The 20871-nt window shown below is 40.4% G+C and overlaps 2 protein-coding genes across 3 annotated transcripts in view; one reads left to right on the top strand and one right to left on the bottom strand.

Moving 5' to 3' along the window:
* UBAP1 (ubiquitin associated protein 1) overlaps positions 1–20871 on the top strand; it is a 64333-nt gene that overhangs the window by 34150 nt on the left and 9312 nt on the right. For both annotated transcript variants that reach the window (XM_032308376.1, XM_032308377.1), the window contains 3 exons: positions 321–361; positions 12635–12759; positions 18506–19441. In XM_032308376.1, coding sequence (XP_032164267.1) covers positions 328–361; positions 12635–12759; positions 18506–19441 — 1095 coding nt within the window. In that variant the 5' untranslated portion in view covers positions 321–327. The remainder of the gene's footprint in view (positions 1–320; positions 362–12634; positions 12760–18505; positions 19442–20871) is intronic.
* The window catches only part of KIF24 (kinesin family member 24), a 106040-nt gene continuing 105304 nt past the window's right edge, over positions 20136–20871 (bottom strand). Inside the window, exon 15 of the mRNA XM_032308363.1 lies at positions 20136–20469. The gene's annotated coding sequence lies outside the window, so the exon portion shown is untranslated. The remainder of the gene's footprint in view (positions 20470–20871) is intronic.

The following is a 20871-nucleotide window of genomic DNA, read 5'->3' as shown; positions in this document are numbered from 1 at the left end:
CTACCTGCAGAGCCGGGAGCCTGAAATCTGGCTCCATCCAAGGGCCCTGGTTCATGACCTGAGCCAAAGGCAGACGCTTGACTGACTGAGCCACCCAGGTGTCCCCACACATACATTTTTAGAACATACAGATTTTAGAAATATTTAACTTTTCTTTAGAAAACAAGTATCTCTACCTTTCTCCTTTTTTGAGATTTTGGGACTGAGAAGTTTGAAGACTGTATTCTGGGGTTTTTTTTTGTAGTCTCAATATTCTCATAATGATTTGTTTTTATCCCCTCAGAGCATGTTGTGCTTAAAAATATTTCTTTGTTTTTCAGGTTCTAAATGGCTTCTAAGAAGTTGGGTGCAGATTTTCATGGTAAGTGGACTGTTAGATGTTATGGTTTAAGTTATGATTTGCTCTGAGGATTTGAAATCACTTAGCATTAGGTAAATGCCCCTTTTTGTTTATTTAAATGAACAGCTTGAGAAAAAGTTGTGTGACAGTGTAGCCTATACATTCTACTGGATTTCAGATTGTGTAATATTGAAGTATTGAAGTAGTTAGTTACATAGAGTCTCTGTGGTTATTGTACTTGAAACTACCAGAGATGGATGGGGAGCCTATCTATTTTTATTGTTTTGAAGTCCTTAACATTCCCTTTGTTACTCTCTGGTCATAGCTTTTCGTTGTCTCAGGTGTGAAACACTCTAAAACTTAGTACTTAATAATGTTTGCTTTAGTGTCTATCCCTGTCATCCTCCCTTCCTGCCCCACAGTCATAGGAAATAATTACTACAAATAAACCATGATCAGTAATTACAGACACGTTAGTGGTAGTAATTACAATTTTGTATTTGAAATGAATAGTTTATCATCCTTTTCTGTGATACAACCTTTCAGTAAGCTTTATTATCTGCATTTGGGAGGAATGGATGTGCCTAAGAATTAAAGTTAGATTCTCTTTTCATACAGTAGAAGATAAGAATTAAATACCAGAAATCCAAACAACACAGTTATTTGAAAAGGGTTTTTGAGGATGCCTGGTGGTTCAGTCAGTTAAGCATCTGACTCTTGATTCTGCTTAAGTCATGATCTCAGGGTTGAGATCAAGCCCTGCTTCAGGCTCTGTACTGGGCGTGGAGCCTGCTTAAGATGGTCTCTCTGCCCTGTGCTTCTTCCCCACTTAAAAAAATGAAGATTTTTTTTTTAAAAGATTTTATTTATTTATTTGACAGAGAGAAATCACAAGGAGACGGAGAGGCAGGCAGAGAGAGAGAGAGGGAAGCAGGCTCCCTGCTGAGCAGAGAGCCCGATGCGGGACTCGATTCCAGGACCCTGAGATCATGACCTGAGCCGAAGGCAGTGGCTTAACCCTCTGAGCCACCCTGGTGCCACCCAAAAATGAAGATTTTTAAAGCTATTCTTTCATTTTAAAAAAATATATTTTATTTATTTATTTGACAGAGATTACAAGTAGGCAGAGAGGCAGGCAGAGAGAGAGGAGGAAGCAGGCTCCCCGCAGAGCAGAGAGCCCGATGTGGGGCTCGATCCCAGGACCCTGGGATCATGACTCGAGCTGAAGGCAGAGGCTTTAACCCACTGAGCCACCCAGGCGCCCCATATCCTTCCATTTTTAAAATCATGTCATTGTAAGAATGGTTTGCCAGATTACATGGCAGCATACATTGGTGTGCTCTTCTGGTTGCTTGATTGAATCAGTCAGCTCAATCAGGCTGCAGCAGCAGTCACTGGGGTTCTAACTTGCTTGCATATTTCATATAACAGTTTAGTATTTTGAATTACCATTGTGCATATGCTTATATACATCAGTTGTATGTGTTTTGTTAAGTCATTTTGGAGTTAAGTCAGTCATGCTCAGGGATTTGCTTTTTTTTTTTAAATACTGTTTATTTATTAGAGACAGTGAAAGAAGGAACACAAGCAGGGGTAGTGGGAGAGGGAGAAGCAGGCTTCCTGCTGAGCAGGCAACCCAATGTGGGGCTTGATCTCAAGACTCTGGGATCATGACCTAAGCCAAAGGCACACACTTAACTGACTGAACCACCCAGGTGCTCCAGGAGTTTGCATTCTTTATAGCAGGTTAGGCATCAGATCTGCCAGGTAAGGTATTTCCTATTGTCTAAGGATTATTAGACAATACTTTAAAAGTATTCAAATGATAGTAGAGAGGTAGATCTGAAGTTGCCTCTGGATCACTTTTTTTTTGGATCACTTTTTTAAGGACTCAGTAACTTTTTAAGAAATTTCTCCATCTCCTTACATTCCTCACCAAAATTTTGTTGTTTAAGTGAAACATTCTACATGAGTAAAATTTGAGAAATTTTTTTTTTTCTTTCCTTTCCTTTCCTTTCTTCTTTCCTTTCTCCTCTCTTTCTTCTCTCCTTTCTCCTTTCCCTTTTCTTCAGTAGGCTTCACGCTAATTGTGGAGCCCAGCGTGGGGTTTGAACTCACAACCCTGAGATCAAGACCTGAGGTGAGATCAAGAGTCAGATGCTTAACCAACTGAACCACCTAGGTGCCCTGAGAAAAGATTTTTTTTCTTTCTTTTTTCAGCTTCTGCTTTTAACTGCGGAGCTCTTACTTGAATGTCTGTAGCTTTAGAGTTTTTAAGAGTAAAAAATCTTATTTTTAGATATTATGTAGTTTAAGGAATAGAAATTAAAGGGAATAGGCAAAAAAAAAAAGGTGGGGGGAGAATATCAGTCTTGTTGGCATCTGAGTGCAGGAAATCAAATTCAGCCTGGTCTTACAGAGCTGAAATTAGAAAGCCAGGAAGCTAAGGCTCATACTCCCTCCATCTCTCAGGAAGCTACATGGCCTTTTCTTAGGCTTTTCTCTGCGGGTGTGCTCCATTTTTATTCTTCTGTTTATAGACTTGCTTTTTTGACCTACTTGTGTAGAGTGCGTAGGGTCAAAAATGGCCACCCCCCATTATTATACTGCTTGCTACTTGATCTTTCAGTTTAAGTGGCTAACATCATGTAGCTAAAAGTTTTTCTGTCTTTTGGCCAAGGGAGGATCTGATTGGTACAGCCTAGCTTATAGGCCTGTGGATTGAATCTCCCTAAGGTAGGTATTATCTGACTGGTTCATTAGGATTAATGAGTGTATGTGTGTATATAATTCTTTCAGGGCATTTGAGATGTGGAGAAGGAGGTAACATTTGTTATTGTGACTGGATATTAAATTGCTTTTTGTCTTTTTAAATATTTGGGCTGACTACATCCTGTGCTATGACTACTGTTTGATTTACTTTCCAAGTTCATTTAAAAAAAAAAAAGATTATTTATTTATTTATTTATTTGACAGAGACACAGCGAGAGAGGGAACACAAGCAGGGGGAGTGGGAGAGGGAGAAGCAGGGTTATCTCTCAGGAGGGAGCCCAGTGTGCTGCTCGATCCCAGGGTCCTGGGATCGTGACCTGAGCCGAAGGCAGATGCTTAACGAGAACAACTCAGGTGCCCCCACCTCTACTTTTTTTTTTTTAAAGATTTATTTATTTATTTATTTGACAGACCAGAGATCGCAAGTAGGCAGAGAGGCAGGCAGAGAGAGAGGAGGAAGCAGGCTCCCCGCAGGGCAGAGAGCCCGATTCGGGGCTCGATCCCAGGACCCTGGGATCATGACTGGAGCTGAAGGCAGAGGCTTTAACCCACTGAGCCACCCAGGCGCGCCCCCCTTTTTAAAGGTTTCATTTATTTGTTTGTCAGAGAGAGAGAGAGAAATGTGTGCGCACAAACAGGGAGAATGGCAGGCTGAGGGGCAAGCAGGCTTCCCGCTGAGTAAGGCGCCCAATGCAGGACTGGATCCCAGAAAGCTGGGATCATGACCTGAGCTGAAGGCAGATGCTTAACCAACTAAGCCACCCAGGTGTTCCTCAAGTTCATCTTTTTCAACTAAGGCAGAACTTCTTCCACTGTCATTAATAACTACATATCCCTAAATGACAGAATAAGAGAATAAGCAGTTAATTCTTAAAGCCCTTTAAAAATATTGTGCTTGTATTATATTATGTAAATTGCAAACCCTTGGCTCAGTTTAAATCAGGCCTTTCTGGGAGTCTGGTGTTTTAAAATGTTACTTCTCTTTAGTTTTTAACTTATTTTCCACTTTATTTAAGAAAAAAATTATTTTCCAGAAGTTACTTTTTACATTTATTTTTATTTTTAAGATTTTATTATTGTTACTATTTTTTAAGCTTTTATTTATTTATTTGATACCAAGTACAAGCCAGGGGAGTGGGAGAGGGAGAAGCAGGCTCCCTGCTGAGCAGAAACACCCCCCACTCCCCAACCAATGTGGGACTTGATCCCAGGAAACCGGTACCATGACGAGCTGAAGCAGGCACTTAACTGACTGAGCCACGCAGGCACGCTGTTTATTTTTTTTTAAAGAGAGTGTGTGGGTGCATGGGATTGTGTAAGCATTGGGGGAGGGGTAGAGGGAAAGCCAGAGGTGGATCCTTATTGAACTGAGCCACTCATGTGCCCCCAGAAGTGGGTTTTTAAAAACGTTTTAACAGGGGCACCTGTGTTGCTCAGTTGGTTAAGAGTCTGCTTTTGGCTCAGGTTATGATCTCGGGAGTCCTGGGATCAAGCCCAGCATGGTACAATTTGCTCAGCAGGGAGTCTGCTTCTCCCTCTCCCTCTGCCTTTCCCTGTGCCCCTCCCCTGCTCTCTCTCGCTCTATCTCAAATAAATTAAATGGAGAAAAAAGTTTCAACAAAAAGATTCCTTTTTTAATATCTGTGAAAGTTCCTTGAGATTCTAATTTAGGAAAAAAATAAGTCTGTATGATCAGATAAAACTTAATAAAACTAAACTCTGTCCTTTGAAAAGCCACATTGTCCTGTTTATGACCGTTGAGGTAGCTAACTTCTTAGGGAGGTTCATTATGCCTTTGGTTTAATTTCTCCTAGGATATTGAAATACTTTTTCTGCTGAGTGATGAAGATGTTTTATTTTAAATTGTTTTTAAAGTTGATCTGTTACTGCTTTACAGTGTAATGTAAAGAAATTGGCCGTCATTGAATCATTGCTCCCCTTCCCCCACCATCTTTCAAGAATTTTATCTTTGTTTTCAGCATTGTTACTGTGATGTGCCTTCGTATGATTTTCTGTGTATTTATCCTGCTTGAAATTAGCTAAACTTCTTGGATCTGTGGGTTGATATCTTTTATCACTCTCGGAAAATTTGCAGCCATTATTTCCTTTCATATTACTTCTGCCCCATTGTTTTTTGCATTGCCCCCCCTTTTTGTTTAAATTTTTTTTTTTTAATTAAAAAAAATTTTTTTTTTTTAAATTTTATTTATTTTTTTTGACAGAGAGAGACACAGCGAGAGAGGGAACAGAAGCAGGGGGAGTGGGAGAGGGAGAAGCAGGCTTCCTGCTGAGCAGGGAGCCCGATGCAGGGCTTGATCCCAGGACCCTGGAATCATGACCCGAGCCGAAGGCAGACCCTTAATGACTGAGCCACCCAGGTGCCCCTCTCTTATCCTTTTAAGACTCTAATCATACACATATTAGGCTGTTTGATACTGTCCTAAATATCTCTTAAGGCTCTGTTCCGTTTTGTTCTTTTTTTTTTTTTTCTTTCACCTTTATGTTTCAGTTCAGTTAATTTCTTTTGACCTACCCTCAGGGTCTCTGGTTCTTTCCTCTGCTAAATATTTTCTGATTATCAGGACAGCCTGGTTATGAACCATCAAAGATTTCTCTCTGATACTGCATTTTTCATTTCTGGCATTGTTGCTTTGTTTCCTTATATTTACGTCTCTTATTGAAATTTCTCATCTGCTTACACATGTTCATCTTTTCCATTAGATCCTTTGGTATATTTATTACAGTTATTTTAAGCCTTTCTGATAATTTCAATATCTTTGCTATCCCTCAGTTTGGGTCTGATGACTGGTTCTTCTCTTAATGATGGATCACATTTTCTTGCTTTTTTGTGTGTCTTATTTTTGATTGAATGCCAGGCATTGTATCTTAAAAAGCTGATTTTGGGGTGGGGAGAAGCTGATTTTGTAGGTTATCTGGCTTTTGTTGTTAAGGTATGAGTTGCATTTTCTTGTAACTTTACATCCTGTAGCAGATACCTGTATAATGTTGTGTGAATCTGTCTTCATGTGTGTCTGTCAACTTTAATTAATTAATTGATTGATTTATCAAAGGTGGGGTGCATGCACTAGCAGGGGAAGGGGCAGAGGGAGAGAATCTCAAGCAGACTCTGTGCTGACATAGAGCCCCACATGAGGCTCAGTCTCATAACCTTGAGATTATGACTTGAGCTGAAATCAGGAGTTGGAGGCTTAACCTACTGAACCACCCAGGTGCCCCTAATCTAAGTTTAAAACCAGCCTAATGGCTTTAAGATAGTGATACCTGGTCATGGAATTGTATTTTTCACTAAATTTTAAGTTTGGTCTTTACTCTTGGTCTTTTTCAAAAACTTCAATTTGAATCCTCAATTTGAAGTCACAGTAAAACCTGAATTAAGCATAATCTGGTTTCTACCCTCCATTATGAATTCATCTCTCCTCTTCTCTGGAATTACAACTTTTTTTGCAGAAAAACATGCCGGTGACAAGATTATAAGCATATCAGCAATTTGAAAAGAAAGAAATCACTATGATGCTTTCTGAGAATTTATCCCAATTTACTACATTTTTAGCCGGTTCTCTTCCACTGTGGTGTAATGCAAGGTCAGGTGTAGAAACTGACTTCAGGGAACTGACACAGCCATAGCCATCAGAGATAGACTTACTTTCTTTCTTGAAACTGAACTTAAGAAAGTGAGCTCAGACATTTTAGAAAGATATTCAGTAATAAAGACTGAAACTGAAAAGTATTTGGGGTAAGCTGGAAATTTGTTAGTCACACTGTTTAATTCTCTGGGCCATGTAGTTAATTGAGTTTTATTGAATCTATTTAAAAAATAAGGTGTAATGAGAAATGAGAAATTGTTGTCTTTAATTATATGTATTTTGATTTATTGGATTAAAATGAATAATTTGTAAGGCACAGTTATATTTGCAAAATACGTTCTTTATAATCCTCAAAGTATGATCATTAATTAAACTATGGTAGTCTTCTGTCCATTCAAAAGGTTGTTTGCTTTGTTGCCATTTCTTTATTTCTTTATTTTTTTTTTAAAGATTTTATCCACTTATTTAATAGCCAGAGATCACAGGTAGTCAGAGAGGCAGGCAGAGAGAGAGGAGGAAGCAGGCTCCCTGCTGAGCAGAGAGCCGGATGCCTAGCTTGATCCCAGGACCCCGAGACCACAACCCGAGCCAAAGGCAGAGGCTTTAACCTACTGAGCCACCCAGGCGCCCCTGTTGCCATTTCTTTAAATGCCTTTTTTTTTTTTAAAAGGTTCTATTTATTTAACTTTTTTTTTTTAGAAGATTATTTATTTATTTATTTATTTGACAGATCACAAGTAGGCAGAGAGACAGGCAGAGAGAGGAAGGGAAACAGGCTCCCTGCTGAGCAGAGAGCCCGATGTGGGCTTGATCCCAGGACCCTGGGATCATGACCTGAGCTGAAGGCAGAGGCTTAACCCACTGAGCCACCCAGGCACCCCTAAAGATTTTATTTTTACGTAATCCCTACAGTCAGTGTGGGTCTCCAACTCTCAACTCTGAGATCAAAAGTTATGTGCTTCATCCATTGAGCCAGCCAGGTGCCCCCAAAAGTTTTGTTTTGTTTTTTGCTTTTTTTTTAAAGAGAGAGAGAGGAACAGCTGGGTGGCTCAGTGGGGTTAAGCCTTTGCCTTCGGCTCAGGTCATGATCTCAGGGTCTTGGGATTGAGTCCTGCATCAGGCTCTCTGCTAAGCTGAGAGCCTGCTTTCCTTTCTCTCTCTCTGCCTGCCTCTCTGCCTACTTGTGATCTCTCTGTCAAATAAATAAATAATATTTTTAAAAAATAAAATAGAGAAAGAGAGGGGCCCCTGGGTGGCTCAGTTGTTAAGCGTCTGCCTTCGGCTCAGGTCATGATCCTGGGGTCCTGGGATCGAACCCTGCATTCGGCTCCCTGCTTAGTGGGAAACTTGCTTCTTTCTCTCCAACTCCCCCTGCTAGTGTTCCCTCTCTTGCTGTCTCTCTCTCAAATAAATAAAAATCTTTTTGTGTGTATGTGTGTGTTTAAAGATTTTATTTATTTATTTGACAAAGATCACAAGTAGGCAGAGAGGCAGGCAGAGAGAGAGGGGGAAGCAGGCTCCCTGCCAAGCAGAGAGCCCGACATGGGTCTCGATCCCAGGACTCTGGGATCATGACCTGAGGTGAAGGCAGAGGCTTTAACTCACTGAGCCACCCAGGTGCCCCTCAAATAAATAAAAATCTTAAAAACAAAGGAAAACAATAAAAGAGCATGCACCACGAGGTGGGTTGATGGGGTGGGGAGGGACAAGGGGAGAGAGAGAGAGAGGATCCCAAGCAACTTCTCTGCCCAGTACAGAGCCCTGTGGGGGCTTGTTCTCATGGCCCGGAGATCATACAACCTGAGCCGAAATCAAGAGTTTGATGCTTAACTGACCGGACTACCTAAAAGATTTTTTGGTTTTAAGTAATCTCTGCATTAGAGTCCCCATGCTTTACTAACTGAGCCAGCCAGGTTTCCCTAAATGTGTTTTTGCCCTTTATTCTCCCCCCGCCCCCTTTCTCCAGTAAACGCCTAACTGTTGGCTCATTCCCTACCAACAAAGTTTAAGGGATCAAGACCAGGGAGTTAGAGGATGTGCCAAGTGACCTTGGCATTGCCTTTGTTTGTGAAATGAAACAGATTTTTATTTTTATTTATTTATTTTTAAGATTTATTTATTTGACAGAGAGAGATCACAAATAGAGAGGCAGGCAGAGAGAGAGAGAGGAGGAAGCAGGCTCCCCGCCGAGTAGAGAGCCCAATGCGGGGCTCAATCCCAGGACCTGAGATCATGACCTGAGCCAAAGGCAGAGGCTTAACCCACTGAGCCACCCAGGTGCCCCTGAAACTGATTTTTAAAAGCAGAAACCTTTAATTGGTGTTAAGGAAGGGAAACAGTTTAAAGGTACAATACTTGATTCATCTCTCCCTATGCCAGGGCCTACTTCAATTTACAGAATAGAAGTCATCAGTGTATACAGCACTGTCATAGCCTACTTCAACTTACAGAATAGAAGTCATCAGTGTATACAGCACTGTCATAGTTTCCGAACTGAAAGTTGGGCAAGGAAACTGAACACCCTTTGAAAGTTAACTCATTTGGCTCAGATATGTTAAGTATGTTATTTTTTATAAATAATTTTCTCCTTCAGCTCCCATCACCATTCTGCAGTAGAACTGTTCATTTAAGAAATTTTGTTAGGAAAAAGAAAATTTTGTTAGTTTTAGTGTGGATTTTTTTTTTTTAAAGATTTTTATTTATTTATTTGATGGAGAGAGAGATCACAAGTAGGCAGAGAGGCAGGCAGAGACAGAGGGGGAAGCAGGCTCCTTGCCAAACAGAGAGCCCAAACTGGGGCTCAGTCCTAGGACTTTGGGATCATGATCTGAGCTGAAGGCAAAGGCTCAACCCACTAAGCCACCCAAGCGGCCCTGGATGGGTTTTCTTAATATTTGTATATCATACACTTTTATGTTATTATGGGTAGGATATTTTTCAGAGTGTGTGTGTGTGTGTATGTGAGTGTGTGATAATTAACTTACTTTGAATGAGTAAACATTGTGAAACTAGACTTAATTTTGTGATTGTTAATTTGACTGTAAATCTTGCCAATGCTTCTTAGAAAATGCTAGTTTCAGCTTTGTCTCCTATCAGGGCTCTAGCTAAAGTTAAAATCTAATCTCTAGTAAAATTTGAGCACCTGTTTTTATGGAAGACAGATAAAAAAAATTTTAAGTTAGAACTTTGCTATTAATTTCTATAATGTAAATATTTTTTAAGTGGCAGGGTTTTAGGGTTGTAACCAGTACTTGTTTTTTTTGGGCAACCTGTGATGATACCTGATACTTTGGTGGGGAAGCACCTCGTATATTTTTATGAGTAGCCTTGCCATTTTAGGTAAATCATTTTGAATTTTAATAAAAGTTAATCAAATGTGAGTTAGCATAGGGGTGAGAGTTAAATATGAAAGAAGTATAGAACATGCTTCTTTTTTTGTTCTTACTGAGCATCTTATCTGCCAGTTATGCTGGGTTTGGGAGGTGTAGATAAAAAGCATTTATCCCTTCTTAAGGGACACTCAGGATTTTCACTCAGAGTGTCTAGGCACAGAATGCTAAGACCTGAGGTGCTGGTATGAACTGGGTGTTCTGAGATTAAGAAGGAAGTTGTTAAGCTCATTCTTACAGGACTAGAAATAATCAAGTAAAAAAAAAGGGTGGGAATGTGATAGGTATTGCCATTTAGTGTGTGAGAAAATAGTACATCTACAGATATGACCAATGAAGATCCTAGAGTATTAATAATTATGGTTATTTTCCAGAAGAATTGTTAAATTGAGCACAGTTGTGAATTTAATTTGCTTGCTGAGTGGGAGATACATAAAATGTTTCAGTTCTGACTAGAAGATAGGGAAAAGAGAGACGCCAGCCCCCAAGGGTGCAACTAGGGGCCTTCTTTCTGCTGGAGGGTTTCAGGTGTATCAGAGCAGTATTTACTTCAGGAAATGGGAATGATGAGAAGATTTCAAATATATCTTGAGTTTGTTAAGTCTTGAAATCTGTTTTTAGAAAGGGAGAGAAGCCATCTTCATGGAAGAGGGGTAATTGTATTATTCTGTCTAATATTTGTATATTATTTGTGTATATATATTTGTAATTGTAATATTCTGTCTATAATTCTAAGCATTCAAGGAAGTAAACCAGTGTGAGGCCCAGAAGCAATCCTTTTTTTTAAGATTTTATTTATTCATTTGAGAGAGAGAGCAGAAGCAGGAAGGAAAGGGAGAAGCAGGCTCTCCACTGAGCAGGCAGTCCAACTTGGGCCTTGATCCCAGAATCCTGGGATCATGACCTGAGCCGAAGGCAAGGGCTTAACTGACTGAGCCACCCAGGTGTCCCCAGCAATCCTTATTTTACTAGCTGTTAATAGTAAAAAAGTAGGAACTATTTCATTGTCCATGATGGTTCTGCCAGGAAGTTAGCCCCAGATCTGGTTCAGAAAAGAAACCATGTACAATTGGGAGTGTATAGTTAGAGTCATATATAAGAGCCACTCTCATTTTGTCTGACTCTAAATCAGTGATAATGTCCTGGTCTTTCTGTATGATTCAGCATTTAGGCTTATTTAGCCTTCAGGGAGTTAGAGCAGTTCAGCTGTATGTGGTTTATGTCTCCTGATTAATCCTTTTTTGATTCCCATAGTCTTGTCTGTTTTGTTTATTTGTTTGTTTTTATTTACTTATTTAAGAGAGACCATGAGCAGCGAGGAGGAGCAGAGGGAGAGCGAGAAGCAGACTCTGCACCAAGCAGGGAAGCCTGATGTGAAAGTTGATCCTGAGACCCTGAGTTCATGACCTGAACTGAGGGCAGACCCTTAACTGACAGCCACTCTAGCACCCCTGATTTTCCTTTTTTCATAAGTGCTATGCTTCTTGAATATTTCTACATCTGCTGCAGAATATAGTTTAAAAAATGCAGAGTAGGGGCACCTGGGTGTCTCAGTGGGTTAAGCCTCTGCCTTTGGTCCAGGTCATGATCTCAGGGTCCTGGGATCAAGCTCCGCATCAGGATCTCTGCTCAGCAGGGAGCCTGCTTCTCCCCACCGCACACACCTTCCCCCCCTTGCCTGCCTCTGCCTACTTGTGATCTCTCTCTCTGTGTCAAATAAGTAAATAAAAATCTTTTAAAAAATAAAAAAATGCAGAGTAATTCTTTGTATTAATTAGAAATGATTCTTTCTAAAATAGAGAACTCCTAGTCAAAGAGGTTCTTTTGTGGAGGTTCTATCAATTCATCAGTATTAAGTGCCTAATATGTATAGGTTTTGGCAGTACGTCAGTGAATAAAATAGACTTATTTGCTTGTCTGCAAGGAGCTTATATTCCATTGGGCCAGACAGACAGTAAATATAATTTAAAAATGAATTCCTTAATATGTTAGACGGTAATAAGTGCTGTGGGCGAAAGGATAGGTGGTGACATGGGAGTACTGCAATGAGGGTCAGGTGGTTTTGAATAGAGTGGTCCGAGGAAGCTTCATTGAGAGAGTGACATTTGAGCAAAGACTTGAAGAAGTCGAAGGAATAAGTCGCGTGAATATTTCAGGGAAGGACATTTCAGATAGAAGGAGCAGCCACTGCAGAAATTTTGAGGTGGGTTTGACCTTGTCGTGGTTGAGGAGCAATTACTGTGAGTTAGTGTAGTGGGATTTGGAGAGGCATTTTAGGCTTCTATGAGTACTTTGGCTTTTATACTAAATGTAATTGAAAATAAACCCTAGTAAGATCAAGTAGGCTCAAGCAGGATTTCCTCCACAGAGGTCTAAGGTCAGGAGAAGGTAAGCAGTCAGAGCGGCAAGTCTCTGTAACTTCTAGTTTTAGGATAGCATAAATTTATGTTGTATCCTAGATGTAAGATAATAGCAGAACAAATAATAAAGTTCTTTGCTGATATTTTCTACTTTATTTTTGATTGTAGGGACTTTCAGTTACCTTGATGATGTCCCATTTAAGATAGGAGACAAATTCAAAACACCAGCTAAAGTTGGTCTTCCTATTGGCTTCTCCTTGCCTGATTGTTTGCAGGTGGTCAGAGAAGTACAGGTAAGTGGTGATTTTTAGTTAAAGTTTAGTGTATTTAAAAATTTAAAGAGTAAGATTTTGATGTATAGTGAATAGGAATAAAAACCATTCTCCTATCTCTTATTTGTATGTCTTACAGCAGCTATTACTGTTTGGCTCACATTGTCTGTCTTTCTCTCTGTCTCTCTGTCTCTGTCTCTCTCTCTCACACATACACACACACACACACACACATATGCACACACTTACATATGTTTATTTATTACAGATCATCTACAATCTGTTAGACTGTATATTCCTGGGTTTCTGTACCTTGTCCAGAACAAACCCCTACTGCCCGTCTGACTTGCTCGTTTACTTCTTTCTCTCTTTTGATGTCCTCATTATCTTCTTGGTCACTCAAATTAGGAAATCTTTTTCTCTCTGTTGTGTCTCACCTTTACCACCCAATTCATCCTTCTGTGATTTTTTTTTTTTTAACCTGGACTTCTGCAGTAGTCCTCTTTAATTGGCCCTTCTGCTTACAGCACTTTAAAAAATTTTTTTCGTATTGTTTCTAGAACAATATCTCTAAATTAAAGTTTCCAGTTGTCATATCTCTGTTAAAACAAAACAAAACAGAACAAAAACTTACACTGATTCACCAGTCCTTATTTAATCAAGTTTAGACATAAGGTTGTGCTAAAGCACCTTAGCTCATCATCTCCATATCTCCTACGTCCCAGGTGACTACCAGTTCATTGAACATACCGTGTATATGACCTATAGTACTGTGCTTTTTTTCATGAGCTGTTACCTCCACCTTGAATGTTTTCCTCTTTCTCACTGTACTAAAAGCTGTCTACCTGTTAAAATCTGTTTATTCTTCTGGAATGTGCTTAGATGCCATCTCAGTAGCTTCTTTCTCAACCTTTCATCTTTAAAGTTCAGTTACATATAAAATTTAGAATTACTTCTTGAAAGCAGCAAATAGCCTTATATTCTATGACTTCCTTTCTTCCCTCAGTGCACATTTATTTAGTGCCTACTTTTGAGCGGTGCTCTGCTAGGGTTGGGGATAGAAATAAATACCTTAATCACTGTCCTCAACAGCTCGCAGTTTAGAGAAAGAATTACATGGGAAAAAAGGAAAGTATGTTACCTATCAAACACTTCTTTCTATGACTTTTTTTTTTTTTCTTTCTATGACTTTAAGAGTTTAGAAAATACAATTTTCCGTCAAAGGAGTTTTATTTCTGGGGCATTGTCTGAGGTACCACCATGTTACCCTAAGAAATATTTATTTTCCAGTATATTCAGTAGGTAATCAAATGGGAGAGTTTCAGTTGTATTTTTTAAAGTAATAGCTTTATTGACATATAATTCACATATCTTGAAATTCAGCTTTTTAGGTGTCCACATAAGTGTTTTTTAGTATATTCAAAGTGTATAGCCATCGTCAGTATGTAATTCCAGAGTAGTGTCCTTATCCCAAAAAGAAATGCAGTGTCCATTAGCAGTCACTCCTTATTTCCCTCTCCCCCCAGCCCCTGGCAACTAGTAAATCTACTTTCTGTCCCTATGGATATGCCTGTTTTGGACATGTCATATAAATGGATTAATACAATAGATAGTGTTTTGTGACTGACTTACTACACTTAGCATAATGTTTTCACTATTTGCTTATTATCAGTAATGCTGGTGTGAATGTTTGTGATAGGTTTTTGTGTGGATGTGTGCTTTCATATTTCTTGGGTATATAAGTGGAACTGCTGGGTTGTTTTAGGGTAACTGTGTTTAACCTTTTGGGGGAACAGCTGTACTGTTTTCTAGAGTGGCTGTACCATTTTACATTCCTGCCCACAGTACATGAGGGTTCCAGTTTATCCATATCCTTGCCAACTCTTCTTATCCATCTTTTTGATCATATGTATCCATGTGGGTTTTACAATGATCTCTTACTGCAGTTTGATGTGTATTTCCTTAATTACTAATGATGTTGAACATCTTATATAGTTTTGAAAGCTGAATTAATAACCCTTTTGTGTATGGTGACTTTATTGGGCCAGAAGAGACACAAATTTCCCATATATAGAAAGTTTTACATTGTTCTGTTTGGTGACATTTTTTTTCTTTTTTAAGATTTTATTTATTTGTCAGAGGGAGAGAGAGAGTGAGAGGGAGAGAGAGAGTGCTCGGGGGTGCACAAACAGGGAGTGGCAGGCAAAGGGAGAAGCAAGCTTCCTGCTGAGTGAGGAGCCTGATGCAGGACTCTCCCAGGACCCTGTGATCATGACCTGAGCCGAAGGCAGATGCTTACCAACTGAGTCACCCCCGCATCCTGCTTGTTGACTTTTGTATTGGCTATAACAAATGTCAGTAACCACTTTCTGTGTACAGGGTACTACTGTTAAAATAGGATTAAAAAACACCATTTTCTTTTAATAGTTCTCTTATTACTCACTGTTTCATTGATAAATCTAGAAAACGTGTTTTGAATCCCAAATTGTTGCTGTTTTAGGCTTTGCTGGGAATTTTCTATTTATCTGATCAGCATAAAGCATTAATAAGTGCATGGTACTGTCCTCACTGTATTCGTAGCGCCTACTAATAACAAAAGAGGATTTTTTTTTTTTAAAGATTTTATTTATTCATTTGACAGACAGAGATCAGGAGTAGGCAGAGAGGCAGGCAGAAAGAGAGGGAGGAGGAAGCAGGCTCCCTGCTGAGCAGAGAGCCCGATGAGGGGCTCGATCCCAGGACCCTGAGATCATGACCTGAGCCAAAGGCAGAGGCTTAACCCACTGAGCCACCTAGGCGCCCCAAAAGAGGATTTTTGAGCTCCATTCCTGTGTGAAACAGTTGAAATATTTTTGTTCTCTTACCGCATATGGTGCCTTTAAACTTTGACTTCCTGGGTCTCCATGAGGAATTTGGTTGTGATATTGGTGATGGTCTCCTTTCTTTTCTCAGAAGGGTCAGACCTAGAGCTCTAGACGGATGGATAACTTGATGCTTCCTATAACTTTGTCATATTTGCCCTTGCATGACAATGCAGACTTCAGGTTTCAGTTAAAAATTCATCAAAGTAAGCCAGTAAAACACATAAATAATTCTTGCACCTAGGGCCTACAAAGTTTTCATTGAATACGGTAGTGGTGGTGGCCATAGTAGTAGGGGGTGGCCTTAGTGTCATCGTTTAGAGTAGAATCTGATATCACTCATTCATGAGCTGGAATTGCCATTTAATAGAAGTGTAATTTTGTGCAGATTACTTAAACCCTCTGGGTCTCCATATCCTCATCTGTAAAGTGGGGATAATTAGCTTTTAAGGTTGTTGTAAGATTAAATAAAATAATGCTTTTATAATATTTGCTCTGGTTCCTGGTACTCCATAAATATTAGATGCGGTTATTATTTATTTGTACACTCAAACCACATTCTTATTTTTTCATTCTAATATTTGTTCCTTTTTTTTCTGTGTTCCAAGTATTTTATACTACTTTCATAATTAAAAAATAAAAGGCAATAAAGGTTTTACAAAAAAGTGAAGAAATTTCCAGTTCTTTTTTTTTTTTTTTTTTTTTAAAGATTTTATTTACTTATTTGACAGACAGAGATCACAAGTAGGCAGAGAAGCAGGCAGAGAGAGAGGGGGGAAGCAGGCTCCCTGCTGAGCAGAGAGCCCGATGTGGGGCTCGATCCCAGGACTCCGAGATCATGACCTGAGCGGAAGGCAGAGGCTTTAACCCACTGAGCCACCCAGGCGCCACCGAAATTTCCAGTTCTTGAGAGTAAAATGCCAGGGACCTAGGTTTATAGGTGGTGGAAGTTGGTTACAGCTTGTTTATGGTGGAAGAAGCCAGATGCAAAATTGAATTTCCTCCCTGGTTAGAAGCAGTGGTTGGTTCAGTGCTGTTTTTTCACTCCCATTAGTGGTACAAAGGAAGTGTCATGATTGCCCAGGTGCCTTTCTGGGGCCCAGCAGCTGGCTCAGGGGTATACATGAAGAACTTCTCTTTTAAAGGTTGGTTTGTTTTGTTTTGTTTTTATTAAGTAAGCTCCATGCTCATTGTGGGTCCTAAGCTCACAACCCTGAGATCAAGAGTCGAATGCTTCACAGGCTGAGCCAGCAGGCATCTCACAGGAATAAATACCCCCCGCCCCGGCTTTTCTTTTTAAAGATTTTATTTATTTATTTGAGAGAAAAAGTGAGCACAAGTGGGGGAGTGGCTGGTAGAGGGAGAAGCAGGCTCCCGTCAAGCAAGGAGCCCCCAGGACCCTGGGATTGCAACCTGACAGGCGCCCAACAACTGAGCCACCCAGACGTCCCAGATAAATAAACTTCTTGATGTGTGCCTTTCCAGGCTTCTCTTGTGTTGTTTGAAGCTGAAAGGCTTGGGGATGACCAGAGTTTCTTGTACTCTGAAACTCTGGTCTGGGCATGTAGGCCTGTTTCCTGTCCATCCTTCCGTCTTGTCTCTTCAGCCTTGAATGTGCACCTGGATATTGTTTAGTTCTGAGACTTTAGAGTGAACACCAAAAGTTTTGTTTTTTCTGAGGTGAAATTTTAAAAAAAATTTTATTTATTTATTTTGACAGAGATCACAAGTAATCAGAGAGGCAGGCAGAGAGAGGGAAGCAGGCTCCCCGCTGAGCAGGGAGCCCGACATGGGGCCTGATCCCAGGACCCTGAGACCATGACCTGAGCTGGAGGCAGAGGCTTTAATGCACTGAGCCACCCAGGTGCCCCTGAATTTTGTTTTTTGTAATAGGTGTATTTTTTTCCCCCAAGTGTACAAATGAAATTTTTATAAATTGAGATATACTTGACGGTACTGTTAAAGAACCAACCATAAAGTGAATCCTTATGCGATTTGCACTGTAAAATCCTAATTTAAATATGTCTCGATATCTTAATAATCAATTTTCCTGTGTTTAGGGTACAGTCTGTTCATTATAATTTAATAGATGGTGGTTTAAGAACATAGAATCTGTCTGCAGTCATACTGCCTGGGTTATATCAGGTTCTACCATATACCAGCCTTATGACCTCGGGCATGACTCTTGTAAACTGAGGGTAATAGTACTTACTATAAAGGGTTGTTGAAAAGATCCAGAGAGTTAATACATAAAAAGTGCTTAGAGTCTTGCTTGGTTCCTCCTAAGTGCTTCTTAAATGTTAGGGGCTATTGTTACTGTGGAGCATAGGCTCTATCTAGGGCATTGTGCTTGATAATGGAGACCCTGAAGAGGCTCTGAAGCCCAGTAGTTGCCTGCAAGAGGCTTGTGATTGTTGGGAGAAGTGTTTAGAAGAAAAATTAAAGATTAAATCTATCTGTGATCACTTGTGCTTGGCATCACCTGATAAAGACAGACGTTATGAAAGAGTTCAGAGGAAGGAACAAGGCCATCAGCAAAGCTTCAGAGGTGGTTGCGGAGATCTGCCTAGCCACCAGTGAAGAATTCTAGAAAGGGAAATGGCCTGAGGGAAGAGAAGCAAAGGAAGTAGTTCGCAGGGTACCTTTGGCCTGGTGATGTAGAATTAGAAGTGATGAGAGTTCTCTCTACTTCATTTCTAGAAGTAATCTGGGAGCGTAGTTTGATTAAACTACATAAGGCGCTTAGGAAGCCTTAGTCTTCCTGACTGGGGATCATCTCATACACCTTAAATGCTGCTTTGCCAGGTTCTGTTGTGCTCGTGTGAGAAAGAATTCATTGGAGGAATTGAGTTGGGGAGGAGCAGCCACCCAGGTTCACACGTTCTTTCTTTGTTATATCTTTACAGTATGACTTCTCCTTGGAAAAGAAGACTATTGAGTGGGCTGAAGATATTAAGAAAATCCAAGAAGCCCAGAGGGAAGCAGAGCGCAAGGCTGAGGAAGTAGAAGCTAAAGTGAATTCTAAGAGTGGCCCAGAGGGTGACAGCAAAATGAGCTTCTCCAAGACTCACAGTACAGCCACAATGCCACCTCCGATTAACCCCATCCTTGCCAGCTTACAGCACAATAGCATCCTTACCCCGACTCGGGTCAGCAGCAGTGCCACGAAACAGAAAGTTCTCAGCCCACCCCACACAAAGGCAGATTTCAATCCTGCTGACTTTGAGTGTGAAGAAGACCCATTTGATAATCTGGAGTTAAAAACTATTGATGAGAAGGAAGAGCTGAGAAACATTCTGGTAGGAACCACTGGACCCATTATGGCTCAGTTATTAGACAATAACTTGCCCAGAGGAGGCTCTGGGTCTGTGTTACAGGATGAGGAGGTCCTGGCATCCCTGGAGCGGGCAACCTTGGATATCAAGCCTCTTCACAAACCCAATGGCTTTATAACCTTACCACAGTTAGGCAACTGTGAAAAGATGTCTCTGTCTTCTAAAGTGTCCCTCCCCCCCATTCCTGCAGTAAGCAATATCAAATCACTGTCCTTCCCCAAACTTGACTGTGATGACAGCAGTCAGAAGACAGCCAAGCTGGCGAGCACTTTCCATAGCACATCCTGCCTCCGCAATGGCACCTTCCGGAATTCCCTAAAGCCTTCCACCCAAAGCAGTGCCAGTGAGCTCAATGGGCATCATACTCTTGGGCTTTCAGCTTTGAACTTGGACAGTGGCACAGAGGTGCCAACCCTGACTCCCTCAGATCTGATCTCCCAGATGCCTTCCCTTTCTGTCTTGTCTGTGTGCACAGAAGAATCGTCACCTCCAAATACAGGTCCCACGGTAAGCCTTTTAAATCCCCCTGAGTTAGAGCTCTAAAGATTTCTAAATTCTGTGTAGCAGTTGCTGCCTCACGTTCTTCTTTTCAAGGTGTAGGGCAAGATGGGGCATGGCTATATTGACCTTGCTTATGTATATTGTTCTGGTTATTTTTCTGAGGACAAAGAAATGTTAGCTTTGCGCCTAGCCTGGGTTATGTTTGCTTGTTCTTACCTGCATCTTTCTGGTTTTTCCTTCAAAAAGATAATGTATATCATGCATGAATGATGTTTTTCTGCCTAATCACTTTGTTCTTTTCTCTTTACCTCTTTTTTTAAAGGCTTGCTTTCTTTGTAACTTTTTACTTTTTCCTGCTTTATTAATTTTTTGAAGATTGCTTGGTAGTCCTCATAATATCTTCTTCCTGCTTTCCTCTCTCCATCTCATTGTGCCCTGAAGGTTGGTTCTTCATGATTTACCATGTGTTTACCGTGATTTACCTGTGTTTCTTCAGACCATGTGGTGCCTTAGTAAGTGGGAGATAAATTTGTATCAGAAGTCCAAGCAAAAGGTAGAAATATGTCACTTTTAAATCTACAGATTTTTTTAAAAAATATATTTATTTGGCAGAGGGAGGGATTACAATTAGGCAGAGAGGCAGACAGAGAGAGGGGGAAAGCAGACTCCCCGCTGGTCAGGGAGCCCGATATGGGGCTTGATCCCAGGACCCTGAGATCATGATCCGAACCGAAGGCAGAGGCTTAACCCACTGAGCCACCCAGGTGCCCTAAACCTACAGATTTTAATCCTGCAGTTTCTTTTTTGCTCACTACTAAGAATTGTGCAGTTTTCTACAAATAGAGGGAGAAGGGGAGGTTGGAATTCAAATTAGTGTTGAAAGATGGATTGATACAAAAGTTGCAACTCGTTATGACCCTGAAGAATATCTGATTTTGTTGCACAAAAAAGTTGCAGGCGCAGCAAGGTTCCTTTATTTGTCCGGCTTAATTCTTGGTGTAGTTTCAGCAGCACAAAACCATACATTATTCCATTCTAAAATAGAAATCACAGAAGTGTAAGAATTTTTTGCAATACCAGCACACAGATTTTTAAAGTTTATTTATTTGTTTATTTAAAGATTTTTATTTATTTGAGAGAGAAAGAAAGCACAGAGAGAGGGGGATAGGGACAAGCAGACTCTCCTCCGCTGAGCGTGTAGCTTGATGTGTGGCTCAATCTCAGGTGCCCCCAGTTCAGATTTTTTAAAAATGACAGCATATTAAGAGACTGTTTAGAGCCAGAGAGAGGAGCCTGATCACATTGGTGGGATATCTGTCAGAGACTGTAATAAGCCGGTAGAAAGATGAGCCTTGGCCTGCTTTAAAGTAAGTGCAAAGTCCCAGCAATAGCATTTCATGGTAAATGATTGTCTCTGTGTGTGAGTGCTTCCACTG

Source organism: Mustela erminea, chromosome 12 (genome assembly GCF_009829155.1).
Source record: "Mustela erminea isolate mMusErm1 chromosome 12, mMusErm1.Pri, whole genome shotgun sequence".
Classification (NCBI taxonomy): Eukaryota; Metazoa; Chordata; class Mammalia; order Carnivora; family Mustelidae; genus Mustela; species Mustela erminea.
This window is presented reverse-complemented; position numbering and strand designations above follow the sequence as displayed.